This window comes from Petaurus breviceps, unplaced genomic scaffold (assembly GCF_028583685.1).
Source record: "Petaurus breviceps papuanus isolate PSGF00001 unplaced genomic scaffold, PetGlider_PUasm1.0 181, whole genome shotgun sequence".
Lineage (NCBI taxonomy): Eukaryota > Metazoa > Chordata > Mammalia > Diprotodontia > Petauridae > Petaurus > Petaurus breviceps.
Window position 1 is genome coordinate 13,986,366 of NW_027185784.1, and position 25,578 is coordinate 14,011,943.

Consider the following 25,578-nt stretch of genomic DNA (forward strand, 5'->3'; position numbering starts at 1 on the left):
TGGTCCTAAGTTCTTGGCAATTTTTGTTACCCAGAGGATGGATCACTCTTATTTCATACAAAGAGCTCTAAAATAATTGATTTATTAATTTGCTCTCATTATGAAGCCTAATGTTTTAAGCTTTGCTGTGTTTTATATTTTAAATTGTAGAAAAAATAACCCTGCAAGGTTGATTGTAATGCCTTTGGGCATATTTGACTTTCTACTGTTATTCTGACTATAACCTGCCAATTCTAGTAAGTAGGGCAGTTTTTGAAATTGTCAAGCTGTCTTAGCACAGATGGTAAACTGCACTAGTGGTACAATAAAGATTCTCTTGCCCCATTTGGTTGAAGACTTGAATATTCTGGTTAATAGGGAGAATTATTCTATATATTATGTTGTTCTTGTTCAGTCATTTCAGTCATGTCTGCCTCTTTGTGACCTCATTTGGACTTTTCTTGACAAAGATACTGGAGTAGTTTGCCATGTCCTTCTCCATCTCATTTTATAGGGGAGGAAAGGGTTTATTGATTTGCCCTGCCTAGGTCACACAGTTAGTAAGTGTCTGAGTACTAATTTGAAATTCTGGTCATCCTTAGGTTAGGCCCGTTTATCTATCCACTTGGCGCCACCTAGCTGCTGTGTATATTATATTAATATTCAATTTTAAAAGAATTCTAATTACTGAAAATTTAAAAATATAACTTAATGTTTAATTGACATTCATAGTGTTCATTTTTTATTTTTTTCCTCATGTGGCATTTTGATATCTCAAGGTCATTATTATAAAAACCAGTTATTGTTCAACTTTTAGATGAGTGAAAATGCTGGTTAGTTTCAGTTGATTAATTACTGGATAAATATCTTTTACTGTATTCACATAATTCAGTAGATTGCTGATTGTGTTGATGTGAGTACTCCCTCCAGTGGTAAAGATTGCAACCTATCCATGCCTTCTCATCCATTTGGCCTTGTAGTTGTCATGCCTTTTATTATAGCAAAAATCTTGAGCCTGCCTGTCTGTTTCTACTTTCCATTTGTTCTCATCTTCCTGGTTATAGATTTATGACTTATCTAAAATTGCAGGAAGCAAGGCATTCATATTTGTAATTTTACACAAGATATATTCTAAGGATATACAGAATCAAGGGGAAGCCACACCATTCCTTTATGCAATATTCCCAATTCTGGAGTATGTGGTGAGTATGCTGGTTGGAAAGTGCTTAGGTGTTGCTTTAGATAATCCAAAATTTAATGACTTGCTGGTTTTCCCCTTTTACTGAGGCATTTATACCTGTGGGGAAGGACTGCAACTCAATAATTTACAGAGTGGATAAGAATACATTCTTGTATGACAGTACACCCCTCCTTGTGACTAGAGACTTTCTAGAAGGAGAGTGGGAACACTGGTAGTGAAGTCAGTAAAGAATCCTATTTTCCATGTCATTTTAGAAATGTTTCAGTTTCTCCCACTTAATCAATTCTGTATTATTTAGGTGGGAATCCTTGTGGGTCTGAAGGTTCAGCATACTTTTGAGAGTCATTCTTACAGATTTTTTCCATAAGTCTTTAAAAACCCCTTTAAAATTCATACCATAGAGAGATAGAAAGATAAGACCCTTACAGCTAGAAGCTTCAGTATCATAGAAGGTTAAATAAAGTCCTGGGTCTGAAGTCAGGAAGACTTGAGTTCAAATTTGACTTCACACATTTACTAGGTGTATGACTTTGAGCAAGTCATTTAACCTTTATCTACTTTGGTTTCCTCAATCAACTGTACTGTGTAGAAAATAATAACACCTCATAGAATTGTTGTGAGGATCAAATGTTAACATGTGTAAAGTATTTAGGATAGTGCCTGGAACATAGTAGGTGCTTAATTAAAGCTTGTTTCCATCTTTCCCTAATTAAGTATGATCCTTACCACTAGAAAATTATGGTTTTAGGCAGTGGAAGTTGCCACTTAGGAAAATTTTTGTGAAATTTTAAGAATTCATTGCATGTTGAATAAAAATTGAGTTATTTTGAGTTTATTGAGAGGGGTTTGAGAAGAAAAGGAGTATTGTGTGGTTGAAGAGGCAAGCCGCGAAGATAGTTTTGATTAAAATGTCCAGGTTGGATTGGGGATCTCTAGTCAATAGGTTTATATCTGACTTAACTTTATTTTGACTTGACTTATAAGGTATTATTATTATGGTTGATAGCCCTACAGGCTCTACTCCCTCTCATAAGCTGTGTATGCTATTCTGTTTATGTATTTATTTATTGGTATTCTATTTAGAAATAAATCTTTAAAAATTTAACCTAATTACATTCAAAATTATGAGGAGAAGTCAACAGTGGTGGATCAAATAATTATTGTAGAAGTCAATGATAAGAACTTGCAGGCTCATAAGAGCTTTTTTGTACTTTTAAAAATTTTATTTGAAATTTTGAACTTATATGCTAAAAGAGGCTGTTGCAAATACATAGCAGAATCTCCCAAGAGAATTTTGCACAAAACCATGATTGTTTCGTATTGCTTGATTAAAAAAAAAAAAGATTAAATAATAAAAATAAAAAAAGATCCCACTTGAGGAGGAGCCAAGATGGTGGAGTAAAGGGAGAGTACTGGCACAGTTCTCCCAGCATTCCCCGTATACAACTTTAAAATAACACATCGAATTGAATTCTCACAAAAGAAGCACAGAAGGAAGAACTTTCACAAAGGAGAGGAAAAGGAGGGGAGGGAGGGGGTTGCTTAAACCTCACTCATCTGAACTAGTTCAAAGAGAGAACAATATAATATATAAATATCTGTGTGAGTGTATGTGCACATACACACTGTCTCTCTATTTTTCTCTCTCTCTGTTGGGTATAGAAATATTTATCCAACAGGAAGTAAGAGGGGGAGGGATTAAGAAAAAGTAGGAGGAGGGGCAGTGATAAGAGGAACAGTAGCTTAAGGGAGGCAGTGGTCAAAAAGCAAGACTTTTGCAGAAGACCAAGGTGAAAAAAAAATTGTGAAGGATATACAGAAGGATGAAGGGAAATAAATAGTTAACAGTTATAACCGTGTATGTTAATAATGGGAATAAAGCTAATGGCTCATGTGAAAAAGGCAGGGGCAACAGTCATGATCCCAGACTAAGGAAAAGCAAAAAGAGGCCCACCTAAAAGAGAGAATTAGGTAAACTACGTTTTTGCTAAACTATCCCACTTGTCTGAACTTCATTCTGAACTTTTCTCGATTTTGCAATTTAAAAAATGGTTTCTTCAGTGGCCCTCTTTTTTTTGTTACTAGTATTGTTAAAGTTCCTTTACCCAGGCACTCCCAACCCTTAAGGGAAAACTCAGATACCTGTAACAAATAAGCAAATTCAAACCAAACTAATCCTCATAATGGCCATGTCCAAAAATGTGTGTGACTTGCTGTACATTGAGAGCATTCCTTTTGTTGGTAGGTAGATAACATTCTTCATTGTACATCCTTGGGAAATATGCGTAATTATTGCACTGATGAGAATTTTTAAGTCTTTCAGAGTTGTTTTTCCTACAGTATTGATCTCCTAGTATTGTTAGTTCTGCTGGTTCTACTATTATATTAATTCTGTATCACTTAATGCAACTTAGAATTTTCTGGTATTATCTATTCCCATTTCTTACAGTATAATAATATTTTATTATATCTACATATCATCATCGGGTTCAGGCATTTTCTAGTTGTCTATGAGGTGATCTTAGACGCACCCCCTTAGAAATTTAGTTCTTTTCTTTTTTTTCCCCTTTTTAAATCTTCCTCCAGGATCAGGAATTTTGTTTTGCTTGCAACTGTTCCCTTCCTGGTTTTATCCTTTCTGTTAGCAAGCCTCTAAACCTATTCCCATTTGTGTCCCTCTTTAAGTTTGATGTAATTCTATTCCAGACATTGCATGTTTTCAAACCTCCTTTGTCCATTTCAGATAAGATAAAGTACATATAATGCCTACTCCCCTCACGTCTTATTCCATGTTTGTATATTCTTTTCTCATAACCCCAGTTAGGAGAAATGGCAAGTTCCACCTCCTTGTTTCCTCCTTTATACACTGATGTTTTCTTCCTTTTCCTCTTTTTCTTTCCCTTTTTAAAACCATAGAATAAAAACAATTTGCATATAGGATCTCAGTTTTTCTTATTTAACTTTCTCCATACTCTTTGAAAATGTTAGAAGATTTTTGAAGAGAAACTTTTTCCTCCTTCCCCTTTTCCTCTCCCATTTCGGTATTAACACCTTATTAACTTTATTAACTCCAATAAAGTTACCTTTCTAGCTTTATCTGCACTCTTATGTTTGTATTTTGAATTCCCAACTCAGCTGTGGGTGGTCATTTTATTAGAGATGCTTGCAAGCCTTGTATTCCATTACAGGACCATTTTCTTTCTCATGGGTGTGTGTTGACCTTTGCACAGTAGTTGTTGTTCAGTTGTTTCCGTCATATCTGATTCTTCATGACCCTATTTGGAGTTTTCTTGGCAAAGACACTGGAGTGGTTTGCCATTTCCTTCTCTAGCCCATTTTACAGATGAAAAAATGGAGGCAAACAGGGTTAAATGACTTTCTCAGGGTCATACAATTATTACTTGTCTGAAACTGGGTTTGAACTCAGGTCTTCCAGACCGCAGGCCAGGTATACAATATGTTATTCTTGTTTGGAAGCTTTCTTTTGCCTTTACAGATATTGTATTCTAATATCTCTCATTTATGGTAGAAGTTTCTACATCTTAATGTGATCATGACTGTGATCCTTTGGGATTTGAACTGCTCCTCTCTGGGTGCTTATGTTATATTTTCTTTGACATGGGATCTCTGGATTTTCACAGTGACCTTCCAGGAATATTTTCTTTGGGAGTTTCTTTTGGGAGCTTACTAGTGAATTTTTTCTGTTTTCACTTTTTCTTCTGTTTCTAGTAACTGTGCAGTTTTCATTTATGGTTTCTTGAAAATATAGTTCAGGCCTTTTTTGGATTGTACTTTACAGGGAATCCAACAATTTTACAATTATTTTTTTTGACCCGTTTTCCAAATAGTTTTTGGGGGAAGGTGGAAGTGGTGTGGGCAGTAATTGGGTGTCCTTTTCTTATTTAGGCTGGAAGTGGAGCTGCCATTCATAGACCTGATCTTGTTGCTGATGGATATAGATTATAGATCACCGATAACAACACGCATTTATATAATGCTCTAATGTTTACAAAGTGCTTAAAAATGTTATCTTACTTGATCCTTATAACCTTGTGAAGTCGGTGCTAATATTAGTCCCATTTTATGGATAAAAAAAGTGAGACAGTGAGGTGAAGTAAGTGACTTACCTATGGTCACACAACCAGGATGTGTCTGAAACCAGATTTGAATTCAGGTCTTCTTAACTTATGGTTTGATTCCATATTCCCTACTTGCCTCCCTCAAGGTAGTGTGTAATCACTGGTATAGCCTATAGCCATGAGCTTATCTCTGCTTTTTGATATACTCTCTGGATTTGCCATAACTTTCCTTCCAAGGAGCAAGTGTCTTAATTTCACAGCTGCAGTCACCATCCACAGTAATCTTTGAGCCCAAAAAATAAAATTTGACAGTGCTTCCATTTCTTCTTCTACTTGCTAGTCCTTTTCATTAATTTTATAAATTACAATTTTTTGTGCCCCTTTCCACTAAGACTTTCTTGTACTCTTCATTATATATCTTCTCTTTATGTTTACTCTAGACCCTCATTCTCTGATTCATGACCCTTAATAATCATCTGGTCTCTCCATTTTTTCTCTTTTCTTCATATAGTCAAAACTTTCAAGGTATCCATTGCAGGCATTCTCCTAAGGCTTTGTGGGGCTTACCCTCTGGATTTCCTTTTTCCATTGTACCCACATTAGAGAAGATGCTTCCTCATGGTAGGGCTCTTTCCACTTCACTGATCGATACCTTTCCTTGTTGCACATTTGCCTGAGAAGCTCTCTGTGTTACATGCTCTCCTTTTGGCAGTCCTCCAGGCTCCAGTTGTCCAGAGGTTCCATTTTCTCCCTCCCCTTCTCGGACAAGTAGACTTTTCAAGCACTAAATCCCCCAGGCTTCATTTAGTGTAAGATCTTCATCTCCCTTCACCCATAAGAGTATTCATTTGTGGAACCCCTTCCCAACCTCCGAAGTAAGTACTCTTCTCCCCTTGCCCCCACCCCCCTCTTCAGTCATTCTCCCCTACTCACTCATTTCAAGTGCTTCTCTTTCTATGACCACAGAGGTTACCTTCCCCTCAATCAAGATCTTAATTTGACTCTGAACTTCTCACCCCTCTCTATCTACTGTTTTCTCCCTGCATTTCATGCACCCTCCTATGTTCAATTGTAATCCCACAAAAGAAACATTCATGGTAGGCAGGGGGTTACTAGCTTCTGTCCATAATGCCTACCTCTTCACTGTTATTTCTACCAAATATCCACCTTTGTATCTCTTTTTTCCCTACCCCTATACTCCCCTTACATTGAAGAAGAGCTCTCTTACTAATCTCTTCACTCCTTCTGCATTTGTTGTATTGAAAGCAGCTCATCTTTTCGTTTCTGATTTTCTTTCTAAAAATGTTTAAAATTCTTCTTTGTTATTGAATGTTCATCTTTTGTCTACTATAGTTAAGTTGAGATTTGCAGGATAGAGCACTCTGGGCTGTATCCTGAGTTCCAGTGCCATTTAGAACACATTATTCTATTCCTTCTTTTTTCTGGTGGGTGTGGAATAGTCTTGCATTATTTAAATGTCACTTTCTTTGTATTTGAAGGTTTTTCTCCTGATGCCTAACAGAACTGGTTTCTGAATGGAATTGTTAAATTTAACCACTTTGTGTCTTGGACTTTGCAGTATTGGGATTTTTCTTTCTTTTTTTTTGAAAACGATCTGTGAATTTTTTCATTTGGAATTTCATCTTCTATGTTCAGAAGTTCTGGATAGTTCTCTTTTTTGTTTGTTTCATTATGGTGTTAAGGTTTTTTGTCCTGTAGTTTTCTTCTGGGAGAACTATGATCTCTAGGTTGTCTCTACCCATTGTATTTTCAAGATCAGTGTGTTTTGCTTGCATAGTGATTGTATTTTTATTAATGTTAATGTTTTTTGCTTTTCCCCTTCTAGATTGTTCTTCCCTTCTGTGTATTTGAATTCCCGATCTGTTGTTTTCTCTTTTGGTTGTTTCTCTGGTAAGATTTTCCATTGCATATTCAGGCTTTTCTATTCTGCTTATTATTTTTATTGTGTAAGGCATACATTCTGTCTTACCATTAACTCTCTTTGTCTTTTAAACCACTTGGGAACAGTGTGTTAGGGTTGTGTGTTCTCAAATTCTACGGGAGCCTCCATCTCATCAACTGTTGAATTATTTTCCAGTATTTATTCATAAATACTTGAACTCATTTACTAGATATGAGGTCATATTTTCTTCTATTGTTATTCTTTTTCCTGTTGATGTTTGTTTAAGTTCAAAGTCTTTCAAATTTCTTCTTCCCTGAAATCTTTGGTAATTTCTGTCTTTTTTCCACTTTATTTTCCTTACCACCTACTTCTTGACTTCTTCCCCTCTGCTTATGATGTCAGCATCCTCCCACACTGGACAATTCACAGTACACTGACCTACATCTCTGCCCCAAAGATATTGCCCCTATTGAATGAGGGGAATGGATTAAAGGATCTCTGAGTGCCTTTCCAGCTCTAATCCAGTGACTTTTTTGTGGTCTTCTGTCAGGAGTATCCTGTGCTGTTTTTGTCACAAGTGCCAATACTTCTGTTGGGATATAATTTTTTGCGTAGCCATAAATGGCCCCAACTGGGTTCTATGCTCTTTCCCTCAGGCTTGATGGAGTACTGTTCAATTTCCCACATGCACACTGTCCTATCCTGGTGGCCTGTCCCACTCCTTCAGTTCTCTGACCTGGTGTAGCAGCAAGCACCCCAAGCGTCCTCAGGGTTTGCAGCTACCACAGGTTCTTGGATCTGCTTTGTTAAAGGAAAGCAACTCAAAATGGGTTACCAAGCTTACTTTAATCAGTCAGACATATATCGTTTACCTTGTTCAGGAGAAAAGGTCAGCACCCTGAACCTCAAAGTATACAGGCAGAATTATCAAGACAGAAACATCAAGTAGACAGATTTCCAAACTGTCCAACCATTACATCCATACCCAGTCAACATCTGGGTTTCCACATTCTGGGTTTTTCAAAGCCGGGGGACTCTGAACAACGGCTTCCCAGAATTCAGATCAAATCACAGAACACTTCTCAAAGTGAGTCCCAAAACAAAGCTACACATCAGGGCTTATATAGCCTTCTCCTGGCTCAGAGAATGTAACAACCTTATTGACCCACTGGCCAATCAAAAAGTATCTACTGAAAAACAAGCCTCCCTCCCCAGGCTTCTGGTGCACTTTAGCCTAGGGGCAGGGAAGATCTTTAAAATTTACATTCACATTACACCTGGTGCCAGCAGTTCAGATCTTATTTTTCTCTGGCACCTGAAGTTCTTTGCTTTGCAGGACTGGTACATCTGGGTTGCAGCCCTTGACAGACTTTTGCTTCTAAAGGACTGTACTCAATCTGTCTGTTGAATCCAGAGCAGACTTCCACAACTTAGATCTAGGATCTCCATGGCACTGGAAAGAGGGTGAGAGGCACTGCAGTGTAGAAATAGGATTTGAAGTAAGCCTGTGTTGTGTTCTTGGGTCTGCTAGTGCAGCCTTGTTAGTAATGTAGAAGGTTGGGAAGGGGTGCTGAGTGAGCTCAGGGTCAGTGAGATTTAGTTCCTGGTTTTTTTCTTTTAATCTTTTGGATTCTAGATTTCCTAAACCACGGAAATAGCATGAAAAATATCTTTTATCTTTGGTGCATAATTTCTATTTTGGAGAAGTTTGAGAGGTTGTGGGAATCAAAGAAAATGTTAAGTCTATCATGTTCATGTGACCTGGAAGTTAGGCAGCTAGTTATTCTTACATAAATTGTATTCTTCATTAAATGTCTCTTTTTGTCTCTCTGTACCTGTTGTAATTCACTCCTCCTCTACCTCCCTCTTGTTTGAGTGGCTGTTTCTATGTTCTTCACTTTTGTTTCCCTAATTGTTAACAGAGATTGGATTAGATTAGGGTCCTGTAATCTTTTGTATTTTGTTTCATGTGTTTGAAAATATTGTTGTGTGAAGGGATCTGTATGTTTCACCACACTGCCAAAGGAACCACGACATACAAAAAAACTTAAGAACCTGTGTACTAGATGGTATCTTAAAGTTACTTTGAACTTGGATTTTGATGCATTATGGTACTTGTCTGTATTTCTCTCCCTTTGTCTCTTGAGTCCACATTGGTCATAAATTAAAGATTTAAAAATGTTATATTTATTGATCTTATCTTAGAGTATTATATATAGAATTCTGGATTCCACGGGATTCAAAGTCAGCAGTCATTAGTATTCATCTAGTCAAATAAACATCACTTTATAGTTGAGGAAGAGAAATAACTTACAGAGGGTCACATAAGTAATAACTAACATTACAGAAAACACCCAGAAGTCTTAACTGTTGAGTTTGGAGTCAGAAAACCTGGGTTCAAATTCTGGTTCTTTTATTATGTCTGCTAGTTTTCTCAGAGATCTGTAACTACTCTGGGACTCATTTCCTTTGGGTATAGACTAAAGGATCTGTCAGTACTTTTCTAGTTCTAATTCAGTGACCTCTATGTGGCCTTCTATTTGAAGTATCCCATACTTCTTTTTTTTTGGTCACAGGTGGAAATACTTCTGTTTGGATAGAATATGTATTTTGATTAGAAAAAAAAATATTAGAAATGAGGAAAGGATCTGAGAAGTTGCCATTGAAATATCTCAATCATATTTTTCCAGTAATTATTGTGTACCCTCCCCATCCCCATGGATTACATTTATGTTAAGAGTGAAAATGGTGGGGGTAGCCAGGTAGCACAGCGAGTAAGAGCACTAGCCCCAGTGTCATGGTGACTTGGGGATCAAATCCAGGCCCAGACACTTAGCACCCACCCAGAAATACCTTGAGCAAGTTATTTAATCCCAATTGCTTTAAAAAAAAAAAAGAGTGAAAATTGTGTTAAAATTTAATCCAGGCATCTGTTGCAGTATAGGGTATTTATTTGGATTATCCATAATTGTTTTCTAATTTTTTTCCTTTTTCTGTTTTGCAGCTCTAAGCATAATACTGTTTTTTTTTTCCTACCCAGACCCTCATTTGTATCTGTCTCTTCTTTCAGAATGGCTGTGTTAGACAATTTTGCTGTTTGATCATACTTGTCCTTTTCCTCCTAATTTAAATGTGGTAACATATTTGTAATTAACAGGTGCCACAGTAATGAGATGCATACCAAATTTGATATGAGCTGTCACTCAAGCAAAGTTTTTGAATGATTATGGCAACTAATGTAGTGCCATTTTATTTGGGATGGCATGGAAAATGAAATGAGACATATTTTGTGAAAATATGCCACTAAATTGACTGACATGTTATATGTCTTATATTATGTATTCCTGGGGAGAAAATCTTGAATAGCAATTTTGCTTATAAAATTTATAAACTTATAAAATCCTATCTTTTCTGCTATAATAACACAAAAGTATAAGCAAGTTAAGAAGAATTTTTTTTTTACATTTGCAGATGGTTTGTTCAATCAGTATATCAGTCAACAGGAATATAAGCCACGGTGGAGTCAGATCATCCCCAAAAGCACCAAAGGTGAGTCAAATATTTCAAAATTTAAATGCTTTTGTTTAATGCAACTTTCTCTGCAGCTTTGCTACAACTAAGAAACCCTTGAACATAAATAGTAACAGTAGGATTTTAACTGGATAGGGCAGAAAAGCCACTCGTCTTCTCCGTCTTGTGCTTATTAGCCAAATATGTCGTGTTTTTATGCTAGTAAAGGATTTGTTTAAAGTCTTTTTTGTTGCCTTGTCATACCAGTCATACCATATGCATACCATATACTCATTTTAGCCCATGTTACAAACAAAAGCTTCCTACAGACTGTTAGACTATAGGAAAAGCATGGACAAATGAAATTCATTAAGCCTCTTTTTCTAGTTTCCTCTATACCAATCCTGTCCTAAAGATAGAAAAGCTAATCAGTTGAAGCTTTACCTTCATTATCTGTCCCTGGATTTTTCAGTATAGTGAGTTGAAGAGTCCTCAAAAACTGGTCAGTAGAAAAGAGGAAGACAAGAAAAGTTCTTGTGGATGATCAGCCTTGAATAGAAATTGTCTCTGATTTTTTCAATCACCTATTTTATTTCTTAGGAATTATAAACTGACATGTCATCCTTCTGCCCACTACCTCTTGTGACATAGATGAAAACTAGAAATATAATCACTAAAAAGCTGAAACAGGGGACTCTTACTTGTCAAATAGTATATTTAAATTTTTGTATAAGCTGAAAATAGAACCCTAATCTTTCGACTTCTTAGTCCATGTTATGCCTCCACCTATATAAAATTGCATTTATTGAGGTTAGATCTAAAATACATGTGGTGAGTAATACTATTTGCCCTTCTAATGAAGAAATATATATCCTTTTAAGATGTTTCATCTTCTTTTTATTATTGTCTTTCTTGTTCATTATATTTATTTGATAAATTTTTTTACATCACCTTCATTTTTTTAATGTATCTTTTCTTTCTCTGATACCCAGCAAATCATGTGTTTTTTTACCTCTTTTTCTGGGGCCAACCTTAGTCAGTATAATTAATGGTGTTCCTTTTTTTTCCTTTTCCTTGATATTGTTTTCATATTATATTGTTTTCCTAATTCTACTTATTGTACTCTATCTCAGTTAATCTAAAGTTTCCCATGTTTCTCTAAATTCTCTGCTTATTTTTTGTTTCTTTTTTTAAAAATTGTTTCTTAGAATCCAGTGATTCATGAATCACAGTTTAGTCAGCTATTCCCCAATTAATGGGTTACCTTTTGTTTTTATATCACATTCTTTTCCAATTATGTTCCTCTCCCCTCACCTACCCAGTGATATCCTCGGGGGAAATATTTCATTGAATATGTTTGAATCTTCCCAGTAAGCTTAGTGGTCAGCATAAACAAAGTTCATCATTTTGCATCTTCCTGTTCAGATAATTAAGTATGGCATGAATTTATGACATCATTGCTTAGCTCAGATTACAATTCCGCCATGATTTAGTACACTGTTTTCATGGGTTTTAGTGACTGAAGAAAAAAATTACCTGTAACACACACGTTCAGTTGTTGAACCTATTTATCTTAGCTTTATGTAGGACCTGCCAAAGTGTCCTTTCTGTTAGCTTAGGCTTTGAGAACCCAATGGTATCTTCACACCATAATGAGGCAATTGTTCTGTGACTTCATTTGAAGACTAATCAAATCAAGCATAGTTCTTAAATTGGTGGTGGAGTGGAATGAACAGTGAATGTTTTTGCCATTAAATTAAGATATTGTTGATTGAAAATTTAAAGCACTTATCTTTATAACATCTTGGTTCTAGTAGTTTCTGTACTGTGTTCTGAAAAGTTTAAAACCTGCTCATTTTCCCATGTCCCCCTAAAAAAAATCCATAAAACTCAGTTTTAGATAGTTCATAATGATAATGTGAGATAATTATTATCATGTTGTTATATTTTTTCCTTTGTGGGTTTTTTTTTTTTGTACTTGAGAATTTAACCCAAGTTTTGGAGAACTGCATATGTATCTGAAGTATCATAGAATGGATCTTAAGTAAAAAATGGCCTCTAGTGACAATAATGTCTTGAAAATAGGTGGACGGTGAATCTCAAGATAACGCAGCCTTATGTTGATTTGTTTGTTCACTGTGCCTATTTGGAGTGTTTCTAAGGAAACTGTGTGGACAAATTTCTATAATGTATTTTTTGCATCTACCTATAAAAAGAATCCTTTGTTTCTTTTAAAATCGAGTGAGAGGATTTTCACATTGTTGATTATATTTATCATCCTAGGTGATGGAGAAGATAGCAGACCAGGAATGAGAGGTGGACATCAAATGGTTATCGATGTTCAAACAGGTAAGCATTATTTCTGGATAGAAGAATTTATATTAAAAGCCATTTAACTTCAGTGTGTTAATTTTATTCAAGCATGACTATGCTTTTCACCAAGATGCATAGGTACTGTGGACAATACTTAATTGAGAACTAAAGAAGAAATTTTTAGATTGACTGAAACAGCTATAACAATAAGCACTGGCACATGGCTTTTTGGTTGGGTTTCCATGAAAATTTGTTGGAAAGAAGTGTTATGTGTTTTCAGTGTGATTATTGTGACTTTTAACCTAGTGAGATAAGAATTATTAGAATGAGGGCATTGGATCAGGCGATATTAATAAATATGTGAGAAGCAGATGCAAATTTGGTGGCCCAAGTTTATTTGCAAGCATGCTTAATGTTACTAATGTTTTGGTATTGAAGAGCCTTGTACTCAGGATGTATACTTATGTTTCTTTGAATTATTTTAATGAAAGTAGATTGAGGTGTATAATTCTTTAATGGTTTGGAATTAAAATAGAGTTGGATATTACCATCTAGAAAAGAAAATAACACCAAACACTTAGGATTATGGTATTTTATTATTTGAATTTTGAGAAATCTCATGTTGGTACACAGATGGCCAATATTTACACTCAAGTAATATTTGGCTTTTTGCATGTAATATATATATATATATATATATATATATATATATATATATATATATATATATATACTAAGTTCATTTATTCAAGTGATCTTTCTCATCACTTTTCAAGAAGAAAACAACTTTCTGCCAACTCAGGAAAAGAGTGGCTAGCACTTACATAATCTTTAATGTTTTCAGAGTTACCTCATTTTATCCTCATACCAATCCTGGGGGAAGTAAGTGCTATTATTATCCCCATTTTACAGATGAGCAAACTGAAGCAGAAGGCAGTTATGTGTATTGCCCAGAACCACACAGCTAGTCAGTCAGTGTCTGATGCTACATTTGAACATGCATCTTCTGTCTCCCGGGGTAGTGTTCTATACCCTGTACCATCCAGCATATTATAATGTAGAATATTTGAGTTTTGGGATCTTCATTTCTAGTTAGATTTTTTAAAAGAAATAGAAACTCAGCATGAAATTTTTACTTTAAAAATTTTTTACACATTTTTGTATCATATTTATTTTGTATCATATGTTTTGTTTGGTCTCTGAGATGTTATAAATATGACTGAGGACCTAACAGATAACACAAGCACACCACAGGTGCTTCTGATAGCTTCCCCTAACAGCCAAGTGTACATGCTGCAAACATAAGAGGAAAGAACCCCCCCAAACCCCACATCACCGTACCTGGACTGCTTCATCATTTCTGTGAGCATTATTTGGCCATTGTTCCTCAACCAGCTTACATATGCTTCTAATATTGGCCATTTTGAAAGAGTTCATTTTAGGAAGGCAGGTGATGCAGTGCACAGACTGCTGGACTTGGTTTGAATCAGGAACACTTGGACTACTATCTGTGTGGTCCTACTAAAATTCCATCTTTCTCAACCTTTCTTAAGCCTTCCCTCTGCTAATTATTTCCCTTTTTTTTTTTTTCGTTTATAGCTTTGTATATATTTGTATGTTGTCTCCCCACTAGATTGTGAACTCCTTTAGGGCAGGAACTATCTTTTGCCTCTTTTTGTTACCCAGCACTTAGCATAGGCAAATAGTAGGCACTTAATAAATGTTTATTGATTGACTTGAAGGAAGTCAGGATGTGGAGATAAAGAGGGAAAACCTTCCAGTCATGAGGAAATGCCTGTAGCTGAGGGATTGAGAGTCTCGTTCATGGAACATCCAATAAGCCAGTGACACCAGATCAAAGAGTATGTGGCCAGGAGGAAAACATAAGAAGACTGGAAGGGGTTGGAGAGTTGGATTGTGAATGGTTTTGAATGTCAGAGGATTTTTTACTTAATCCTGGAGATGATAGGGAACCACTGGAGTTTATTGAGTATGAGGGTTATGTGGTTGGACCTATGCTTTAAGAAAGTAACTTTGGGGATGAATGGGGGATGGATTGGAGTGAGGCAAAACTTGAGGCTGGTCAACCTACCAGCAGGCTTTTGCAGTAGTCCAAGAGTGAGATATTGAGGTCTTGTACCAGGGTGGTTGGTGGCAGTGTCTAGAAGAGACAAGGGGTTGTATTCCAGACATATTGCAAAGCTGAAATTGACAGGCCTTGACAATAGATTGTGCATAGGGGAGTGACAGATAGTAAGGAGTTGAAGTTGATACCTAGGGTATGATCCTGAGGCACTGGGAAGATGGTGTTGTCCTTGACAGTAAGAGGGAAGTTAAGGAGGGGGAGGTTCTAGAGGAAGAGATAATAAATTCAGTTTGGGGACATGTTGAGTTTGAGATATCTGAAAGGCAGTTGGAAGTCTGAGACTGGAGGTCAGCAGAAAGATTGGAACGGTAAAGGGAGATGAACAGTGTAGAGCTGATAATTAAATCCACGAGAGCTGCTGAGATCACCAAGGGATATAGTATAAAAGTAGAAGAGGCCCAGGACAGACCTGTAAACTCTGGTTAGAGGGTGTGACCTGGATGATGATCTAGTTGGGGGGAGGAAGGGAAGGGGAGGGACTGAGGAGAATCAGTCAGACAAACAGGAAATGACTCGAGAGAGTGATGCTCTGGAAACCTAGAGAGGAGAGAGTGATTAATAACGTCACAGTCTTAAGAGAGGTCAAGAAGGTTGAAGACAGAAAAAAAGCCATTGGATTTGCCAACTTAGCGATCATTGTTAACTTTGAAGAGTGAAGTTTTAATGGAGTGATAAGGTCAGAAGCCAGATTGTAGGGGGTCAAGAAGACACATTCATATTCACTCTACATTAGATATATTTACATTGCAATGATTGCCACCCCCTGGATGGGAAACTGTTCATCTATAATGTAAAACATTTCATAGTATAATAAATACATTAGAGAGGTACTAAGCAAAGTGTTTGGTGAGGTCTGAAGAAGATCATTTGCAACAAAGGGGGGAAGGGGGAACATGGCCCAGAGATGGTTGGAGAGAGTGGAGAATGTCTTCATCTATTAGATGACATTGATTTGGACTTTAGAGGATGTTTAGGAATACAACAAGCAAAGGGGAGAGGGAGGTTATTCCTGATATAGGGAACAGTATCAGGAAAGAGATGGACAGAAAACAAAGATTTATATGGATTGGCCTGAGCATAGACTATATAAAGTGGAGGATAATAAATCTAGAAAAGTGAAAGGGTGCCAGATTGTGGGGGACCTTGAACGCCAGGCAAAAATGTTAAAACATCATTTAGCAAGTAATATGGAGCCACTAAAGTTTTTTGAACAAATAGGTGATAGGACCAGATTTATGCTTAATGAATATTAATCTAGCAATGATATGAAGGTGGCACGGAGATAAGAACTGTTCTGTTGTAGTTTTCTAGGCAGGTGATAGTGAAATACAGTTCCAGGGTAGGGGCTGTTGATGAGCATACAAATAGAGGTGAGTGTGAAATATTATGGAGTTGAAATCAATCATCAGGAATTGGTGACATTGGATATGGTGGGAGAGAGAAGGAAGAATTAAAGGTAGCAACGAGTTGGAAACTAGATGAATGGTTGTGCTACTTAATAGAAATAATATAGTCAGAAGGAGCCAATTCTGAGGAAAAAATAATAAACTTTATTTTATGCAGGTTGAATTTGAAGATCTGGTGGTGGGATTATCTAATTGGAGTTTTCCTATAGTCAGTTGAGGTAGAAGCTTGGAGTTTTGAAGGGTGGTCAGGGAAACAGATACAGATGTGGTTAGAATCAGGAACATTTTGGAATGGGCTGGGGGGAGATATTTGTATCCCTTTCTTCTGGCTTCTGACTGATAGTACAAACTTAGTCTTTAATTATTTGTTCTGAAACTCTGATTCTTTTGGTATAATGAACTTGAGAGTCTGTCTTAATATACATATTAACAGACTCTAATATACATACATTTTGTCAAATTAAATTAAAATTGAATTTAGCAGGACCAATTTGCCCAAGACTTAGGCTGAAAAATGGAATTCTGGTCTTTTAAAATGCCTGGTGTCTACTGGTGCTTGATTATACTATAGGATTTCCATAATTTGTTTCTAGGAGGGGAAAGGCTGAATTTGAGGTCCCCACAAAATCTTGATCCAGGTTTCTTTGACCTTTACTAGTTTAGAAGTTGACAGAATTGGGAAGTATCTTATCTACAAAATTCCATCATTTCCTTTTCCCTTTCAGCTTATTCTGGTTCAGTGTTATGCTCTTCTCTGGCTGCTGTAGGCCCAATTTTAGGGGACACTTTGGGGCTGCCTTCTCTTTGAGCCCAGATATTTGTGGCCCACAATAGCTTTCCCTCCCAGATAACATTTGTATTTCAACAAATTAACAGGTGAATTTAAAGCTCATTGGAAGTTTCCCCCTTTGTACATTGCTGGTAACTGTGTCTTTTACTTGCCTTAGCATAGGAAATTGCTCAAGTTCAAATTCATATTCTGAAGTGGTAAATTTATTTTTCCCCTTGCACTTGACTCTAGAATATACTTCAGTACTCTTATTTTTTCTTTTCTTCCATTTCAGATCCTTTATTGGGACGGATGATTTGGTTAATAGAATTTATATGGATTGAATAGGAATTGTTATATTAGAATGTAATTCATGATCAAAACTATATTGTTTTTAAAGGGCTCAGACATTTAGAAGTGTAATATTGTTGAACTAACTTATAATGATTGGTGGGTGGGGGGAGAGCAGAATTAGCTATATGGATCCATAATTCAGTGAGATAACACTGACTGTATGAATTACTCTTTGAAGATAAACATTAGTCTTGTGTTGGCAGCAGATAAACTTTGTTATTGGGAAAGTTTAAATTTAGCAAATAAAACTCCTGACGTAGTTATTAGAGGGATGACATAAGGATTTTTGGTTTGGCATGCTAGCCAAATTCCTTTTTCCTATTCAAGGAGTTTAAAGGCGGCTATTTAAGAAGGAATGCTATTATGAATCCTCTAATTTGTGTTGTAATTTAAAGGGTTTTTGGGTGTGGGATTCAGGAAGACATGACAAAGCCATTTAATTAATTCTGGTTCACATCTGGACAGCTACAATTTCTCATTTTGAGTAAGTATAGGGGTTTGTGGTCCTAGGCTACATCTTTCTGTCATTCTAGCCCAAAACTGCACTGTTTCTGGCCATCCACCGAAAACACTGGTTTGTTTGTTTGTTGTTTTTTTTTAGCAAAGGCTATGCACATTGAGTTGCTGTTAATTTTTTGATGGTGGTTGAGGCAATGGAGTAGAGTTCTAAGAACACTTTGAGGCTGTACTCTGACTTGACTGTAAACTTTGGTTAATAGATTATATTATTAGATATGTTTTTTTTAATAGGTTGATTTTTTTTTTTGAGTGAGTCCATTTTTATGCTGTCATATTCTTTGATCTTCAAACCTTGTAATGGTCTTTGTAAATGGTCTTTCCTTTACTTTTACATCAGATTCATGCTTGGAACACTCTTGTGGTTATTTTTGCCTCTGAATTGGTTTGGGTCTTGAATTAAATAATGTTTTATAGCTTTTTGTTATTTTGGGGACAGCATCTGGTGCTTCCTCCATTTAATTTGGCTTAAGATCAGACCCAGAAAGATTTCTGATGTTTTTTTCTCTAAAAGTCCTATTACTGGCCTGGAAAGGAGTATAAAAGGAGCATTTATCTTGTTAAAATTATATATATATATATAGTTATGCTCTTCTCTAGCTATTGTAGGCCAGAGCCTTGCACTCTTCAACCATTTTGTCTTAACATCAGGTTCATCTTGAATCTATCCAAGAGAGCATGTGAATCTTTATTATAATATAATTTCACCTTTGTTACAGTAGGCAACCTGGTGCCGTAGAAAGAATACTAGACTTGGAAGTAGACTTAGCTGTCTTCAAACCTGGTTCTGACACTCATAAGCTATGCTTGCCAGGTGTTTTACTATGAGCCTAAGCTTTTTCATCTGGAGCATGGAGATAATATTTGTAATGTCTGCTTCATAGGGTTGTTGTGAAAAAAGTACTTTATAGAATTTAAAGCATCATATAAATTATTGTTGTTAATAACAAGAATATAAGATTCTGTGCCATGTACCCTTAAAAAGTGCCAAAAAATTTTTTTAAAAATATGTATTCAGATTATTTCACCTAAAATATTCTGCTTATTTTTAGGGTAGTCTCATGAATTACTTATGACTTAGGAAATTTTAGCTTTTTCTCAACTAGGAATATTAAAAATTAAAGAACTTTGATCACTTGATCGAGAGGATGTTGAAATTCTAAAGCTGAGACTTTTATCTTCTGGCTGATTTGATTTGTCACATGAGTTTTAGGTTTCTCAGCCAGAGAAGTATTTAATGAGTTGACTGCTCCCTAGTGACTTTTTTTTTTTAAGGGTTTATCATTTGTATTCTTGCTTTCCAAAACAAAATATTGAAGGTGCTCATAAAGTCATAGATCTACAAAAAGGGTCACAGAGACAGTCTCATCCATGCCAGAGTCCATTGAACCTTAGTTACTTGATCCAAGTCATACCCCCAAGGTGGGATTTGAACCCAGGTCCAGATAGTTCTGGAAGTAGTCTTAAATTCTGCTTTTACATGTATTTTATATCCTGAATGGGTATTTGCAATAATTTTACTCTTTTTTGAACACTGATGAAAGCTGTACTATTAAAGCATTAGATTAAGGAAGTAAGAAGTGTGTACTTTGTTGAACAAATGAACAAAGCCTTGAGAATGAAGAATTGCCTATGTTATAGTAAATATTAGGGGGATTGTTCTGCTTTTGCTAAGATGAGATTTTAAACAACCCTATTATCTAAAAGTGAATTCTAAATGGGCAACCATTTTATTTCAGTTTGTTTTTTGTTATAATGGTAATTTTATTACTTTCTTTTTTACTTTTTGTGTAGAAATTTGAATTTAGTGTAACTTTTAGAAAGGAAAGAAAGCTACAAGATTTTTTTTAAAATAAAATCTACTTTAAAAAATCCAAGAGAAGTAGAGATGATTACATAACAGTACTTTACTGGTAAAGAGTAATATTTTTTTGCTCAGTGGATTTTTCAACACTCAGCAATAGTGTTTGCTCTTTTCAGTGTTTCATACTAAGTCAAATCACAGGTATAAAGTGCCAGCTCATACTTTTGGAAACTTAGAGTAAGTTGATATCAATTTATTTGAAATTATTCAAAATTGTAAATAATTGTCACTTCTCAGATATTCTTGTGTGTTTTACCCCCTTACTGTGATAGTAATGGAATATAAAGATCCCCCTGTATTGGCTTGGTTTTCAAATTGATTGTGTTAAAACCCAGAGCTTGTTAATCCCACTTGTGGGATGGACTTGTTGATGTGAAAAGAGAGGGCTGGACTGGGAGGAGCTGGTGATGTAAATTTAGAGAGACACAAGACCAGAGAGGCAGAAGAACTTTTTGGAAGCAGCACCCTTTTGGAGGCAGAGAGAGAGAGACTGAGAGGATTGCTGAGGGCTACTTTGAATTGCCCAGGACTTTTGAGACCTGCCACCCAGAGCTGCCAAGGACTGAGGAGACATGGCTGTTATGCTGGTACTTTGTCTGTCTGTTTTGATGTTGTTTTGCCATATTTGTCCACTGGTGAAGGGCAATCCTGTTGTTGCAGAAGCCTGGAAACCTTTTTGTTGGTTCAGAGCTCCTGAGACTGTTCTGCAGACAGAGAGTGAATACTGTCCACTGGTGAAGGACAGTGCTGTTGTTGCAGAATTCTTGGAACCTTGCTGTTGGTTCTGAAGCCCTGAAGAAGGATTTTCTTGTTGTATGTTTACAGAAATCCCAGAAGAAGGTTTTGCTAATGTTTTCAGGGGTCCTAGGACTGTTCTGCAGGCAGAGAATGAATTAATGAAGAGACTGGCAATCTTGTGGCCTTGTTAAGCTTTGTCTCCCCAGGAACAAAGATTGCTGAGAACTTGCCTTGTGTCAAGATGAAGAAAAGACCTCCATTTGGGTATTAAGTGCTGTGCTTAAAGTTGTTGTAACTCTGGGGTAGATTCAATTGTGATCCAGGGGTGGGGAACTTTTGACCTTTTTGTGTTCTATGATTGAACAAATGAATGTAGTTTACTTGTGATTTGGAAACTAATTTCCATTTTAGAAGAGGGGCTTTGTGAAGGACTAAATGAAGGTACAGCCTAGGGGTGGAGTAGTATTTTGAACAGGGACTTTGTAATTGATTGAATGAATGTAAGGTCCTGGGGTGAGGTAGTACTTGGAGATTATTTAATCACACTTAGTAAATGCTGTATTTTGAATGATGTCATATTTTGATTCCCTCTGTTCTTAATTTGTCACTGAATAAAATGGAGAGCACCTATGCTGGTATTCTGAACCTTGGGAAGTTGCCTTTCCTTGGCATTACATTACACTTACATTATTGAACAATACTTAGGTTTTAAGTTATTTTAACCGACACTAGTAGGTTCTGGTTGACACAATTCCAAGAATGGAGGAGTTGTAAAGAAAAGCTCACTGTTGCATGAATTTTCCTTTTAGGAGTTTTTAAAGATTTCTTTTGAGGTTTGGTGGGAGTAAACTATTCAAGGGGAATCTAAACCTCTGTAAGATAATTGGGAAATAATGTGTTACTCTGTTAAGCTTTGTATGTCTGTCAGATTTATTTGTTATAATTCCTACACCTTGTCCCTTTATCCTTAGATTATTTGTGTCTGGTGATGTGTAGGGTGAGTAGGAAGGAGGAAAAAGCAGTGGTCAGACTGTTGCTGTGGGGAAGAATAATTTCCTTTACATATCAGAGGTATGCTACTGATTGTTTAAATGTTTGATGTGCCACATAGTTCTTTGTGTGGTTTCCATTGAAATTTAGAATGTACAGTTTGAAGCTTTTTCTTCCATTTTTATGGAGAATGAGTGATAGTGTTCTGGCACAACCCGCATATTACAGAAGAAGCTGAGAGGGATTTTAAAAATTCACTTTGGAAACTAAGTTAGCATTCTTTAAGCAGTTAAGGGAAAGCAGCTTTCACTGTCTTACAGATAGAATCATGTATGGTTTTATTAGAGTTATCTTATAGAACCTTTTAAAAGAAAAATGGTTTAGAGAGAATATGGGGGTTAGGTTCCTAAATTACAAATGTCTTTATGCCTATGCATTTCTTAGCTACATGTAGCATAAGAAATACTTAAAGCATTCATTTGCCCCTTTCATCTGATTACTCAGAATTAAGGAATTTCTGGGCACAGACTTAATTATTTAAAGACCTATTATGTAAACTTCAGTGGTTCTTAGTGAACTCCAGAATAAAATATAAAATCTTCTGTTTACTTTTAAAGTGCCTCATAAACTGGCTTCCTTCTACCTTTCCAGTCTTATTATGTATCTTTTTCCCCTTCTACTTGTACTATGATGCAGAAACACTGACCTCTTTGAGCTCATACTCCCTCTCCTGACTGGGTGTTTTCACTGGCTGTCCCTCCCCCAGGCCTAGAGTTCACTGTTGTATCTCTGTATCCTTGTTTCCCCTGACTTGCAGTCTCAGCTAAAATCCCACCTTCTTCTAGAAGTTTTCCTGGTGCCCCTATCTCATCAATACATAGTTTCCATATTATTTTCTCCATTAGATATGAGCTTTTTGAGGACAGGAACCTTTACAGCCTTTTTCTTTGTCTCCCCAGAGCTTAGCATAGTACCTGGCAGTATGTGGCACACAGTAGATGCTTAATAAATGTTTATTGACTTGTCTTGGAACAGAGACAAAAATAAAATAATGCCTATGTTCAAGTTAGTTACTTTCTGTTAGGGATGGGGTTCTGGGCAACATGTACACACATATAAGAAAATACAGAAGATATCCAAAATAATTTCAAGAGGTGTTAGCAGTTGGGAAAATTGTTATAGACCTTTATTAGGGGCCGGTAGTTGAACTGAGGTTTGGGGAGAATCTGTGAACATTCTAAGGGGCAGAAGTGAAAAGAGGGTGTTTGAACTGTCTGGTTATATAAAAATTATGTCAATCCAGAACTAACAGAAAAAGGTCCTTTAGAAGATGAAGATAAAGCAGTAATAAGCATAGGGGATCTTCTTGGGCAGAGAAGTGATGTGTTTAGACTTCAGACAGATGAGAGGAGACCAAGTAGGAGGCAATCATGGTAGTATAGTGAAGAGCCTCGGACAGGAGTGACTGTGTGAGTTGAAAGAAGAGGGTAGAAGCAAAGGATGATCTAGATCATAGGGGAATCAAGGCTGCCTCTGAGATTGCAGAGTGACTGGGTGACTGGGAGGATAGAGGTACTCATGAAAGAAATTAGGGAAATTCAGAAGAGGGGTTGGTTTAGGGGGAAAAACTAGTGAATAGAATCTGTTGAATTTGAGATCCCTATAGAACATCTAGTTGGAAATGTCCAGTGGCCAGTTAAAAAATATAAATACCTGCTATCTGCCTGGCGTTGTGTTGAGTGCTGAGGACACAGGGAAGAGCACAACGTAGTCTCTGCTCTGAAGGAGCTCACGGTCTAATAAAGGGAGACAGCACGCAAAAAGAAGCGTGGAGATGCGGCTGGGAGCAGTAAGATGAGACTGAAAGGAGAATAGCAGAGAGAGAAATCAAGAGGTGCCCTGAGGATCTGGGAGGAGCTTTCCACTGTCCACCCTCTACCAGTTGGTGATATAAGACTGGCTCTTAAGTGGAAGACTGAACATAGATATGAGTTGTCCACATAGAAATGACATTTGAACCCATGCGAGCTGAGATCACTAAGAAAGAGTGTAGAAAGAACACAAGACCCACAGCAGAGCTTTGCAATGTACACAGAGAGCACATGACATGCATGATTAAGCAATGGAGACTTAAAAAGAACAGTTGGATAGGAGGAGAACTAAAAGAGAGCACTGTCCCAAAAACCACCCAGAAGAGATAGTATCTGTGCAGACAAGATAGTCGACTGCATCAGATGCTGCAGAGAGAAGGGAAGACATGAATGAGGATTGAGAAAAGGCCATCAGATTTGTCAGTTAAGTAGCCCAGAAGTAATTTTGTATAGAATAGTTTTAGTTAGGTAAGGCCGTCAAAAACTAGATTGCAAGATATGAAAGTTATAAAAAGGGAAGGTTTTTCTAGGAGTTTGGTGTGAAAGGAGAAGAAACATAGGTCAATAACTTTAGAAGGTGGTGGGATCATGTGAGAGTTTTTAAAAATAGGAAAGATTTGAGTGTTTTAGGACTTAAGGAAACATTCAGTTGCTGGATTATCTAGTGTCTTGAAGGTTTCTGCTTTCAAACTTATCAGTGACTGTCACTTCCCCCCCCAGCCATTAATATGGTTCTATTTTGACCCCAGTTTCAATCACTTGTCAAGATAACCTGAGAAGGAAGGATCTAATGAAGTGAGTGGAAAATGGTTAGATTTCATTATATATCTCCACCCCCTTCCCTCCCAGCTCAAGAATTAAGATTGCTTAACCATTCACTAAAAATGTAGTTTGGTGTAGTGGGTAGGGAACTGTCCAGAAGGACTGGGCTCAAGTAACCCCTGTACTTCTTAGCTGACTCTCCATTCATTCTATAGGCAATTGTCTAAAACTCTGAAGTGGCAGGCCTGCATAAATAGAATTTCCTCATTCAGGGTTAGACTCAATAAAGTCACAGGTTCCGCCCCTATCTCTATACTAAATGCTATATTCAGTGTACTTTTAGTCTGAAAAGTAAGTTTGTTTTCTCTTTTGTTTTCCAAACTGGCATAAAGCATTCTATCCTCCTGCCCTCCTTTAAAGATGAAGAAACTGAACCTCAGAGAGATTACCTGATTTGACCTAGGTTACACAAGTGAAGAGTTGCAGTGACTCCACATATAGTAAATAATTTTTTTCTCTTAACACTATTGTTTTAATGAGAAGTAAAACTGCCTTCCCAAGTGTACTACTATGCTACCAACCCCAGTTTTTCTTTATAGCCAGTGAATGATCTTAATTTCAGGGCAAGGCCATGTTTCTTGCTATAGGAACTACAGTGATAGTTGCTCTAATTTCAGAAATGAAATGACAGTGTGCCAACTTTGTGGAGGATTATATAGTTAAATTAAGCCAATGAGAGCATAATTTATCTTCAAAATGCAGAATCTGAAGACACAGTTGTAGTTTGAACCTTGGGTCTTTAAAAAGAAAAAGTGGAAAGAAAGTATATGGGCTAGAAAATACAGTTGCCTTGAAATTTCTCAATTTTTCCTGTGAATAAGATGTTCAAGCAGGTAATAACCAGCTAAAAGTTTTATTTTGGAATAAAGACTAAATAGACGGTGAAGAGAATTTGGCCTTGATCTGAGTTAGAATGCAGTTTTACAATATTGAAATATAATTAAAATGTTGGGCATAGGTCCAGTTCACCCTATATATCATTTGCATTGCAGTTCTTTGATCATAAGACTCCTAATTTCAAAAACCTTTACTATATACTCATTGCCTACACAATAAAGTGCAGATGCTGAGGCTTGGTATTCTTGCTCCCCACACTTTGGCCCTTACCTTCCACTAG

General features: G+C 36.6%; 1 protein-coding gene across 5 annotated transcripts in view; it reads left to right on the top strand.

Moving 5' to 3' along the window:
• MKLN1 (muskelin 1) overlaps window positions 1-25,578 on the top strand; it is a 305,308-nt gene that overhangs the window by 180,081 nt on the left and 99,649 nt on the right. For all 5 annotated transcript variants that reach the window (XM_069087238.1, XM_069087241.1, XM_069087239.1 and 2 more), the window contains 2 exons: window positions 10,634-10,711; window positions 12,956-13,021. In XM_069087238.1, coding sequence (XP_068943339.1) covers window positions 10,634-10,711; window positions 12,956-13,021 — 144 coding nt within the window. The remainder of the gene's footprint in view (window positions 1-10,633; window positions 10,712-12,955; window positions 13,022-25,578) is intronic.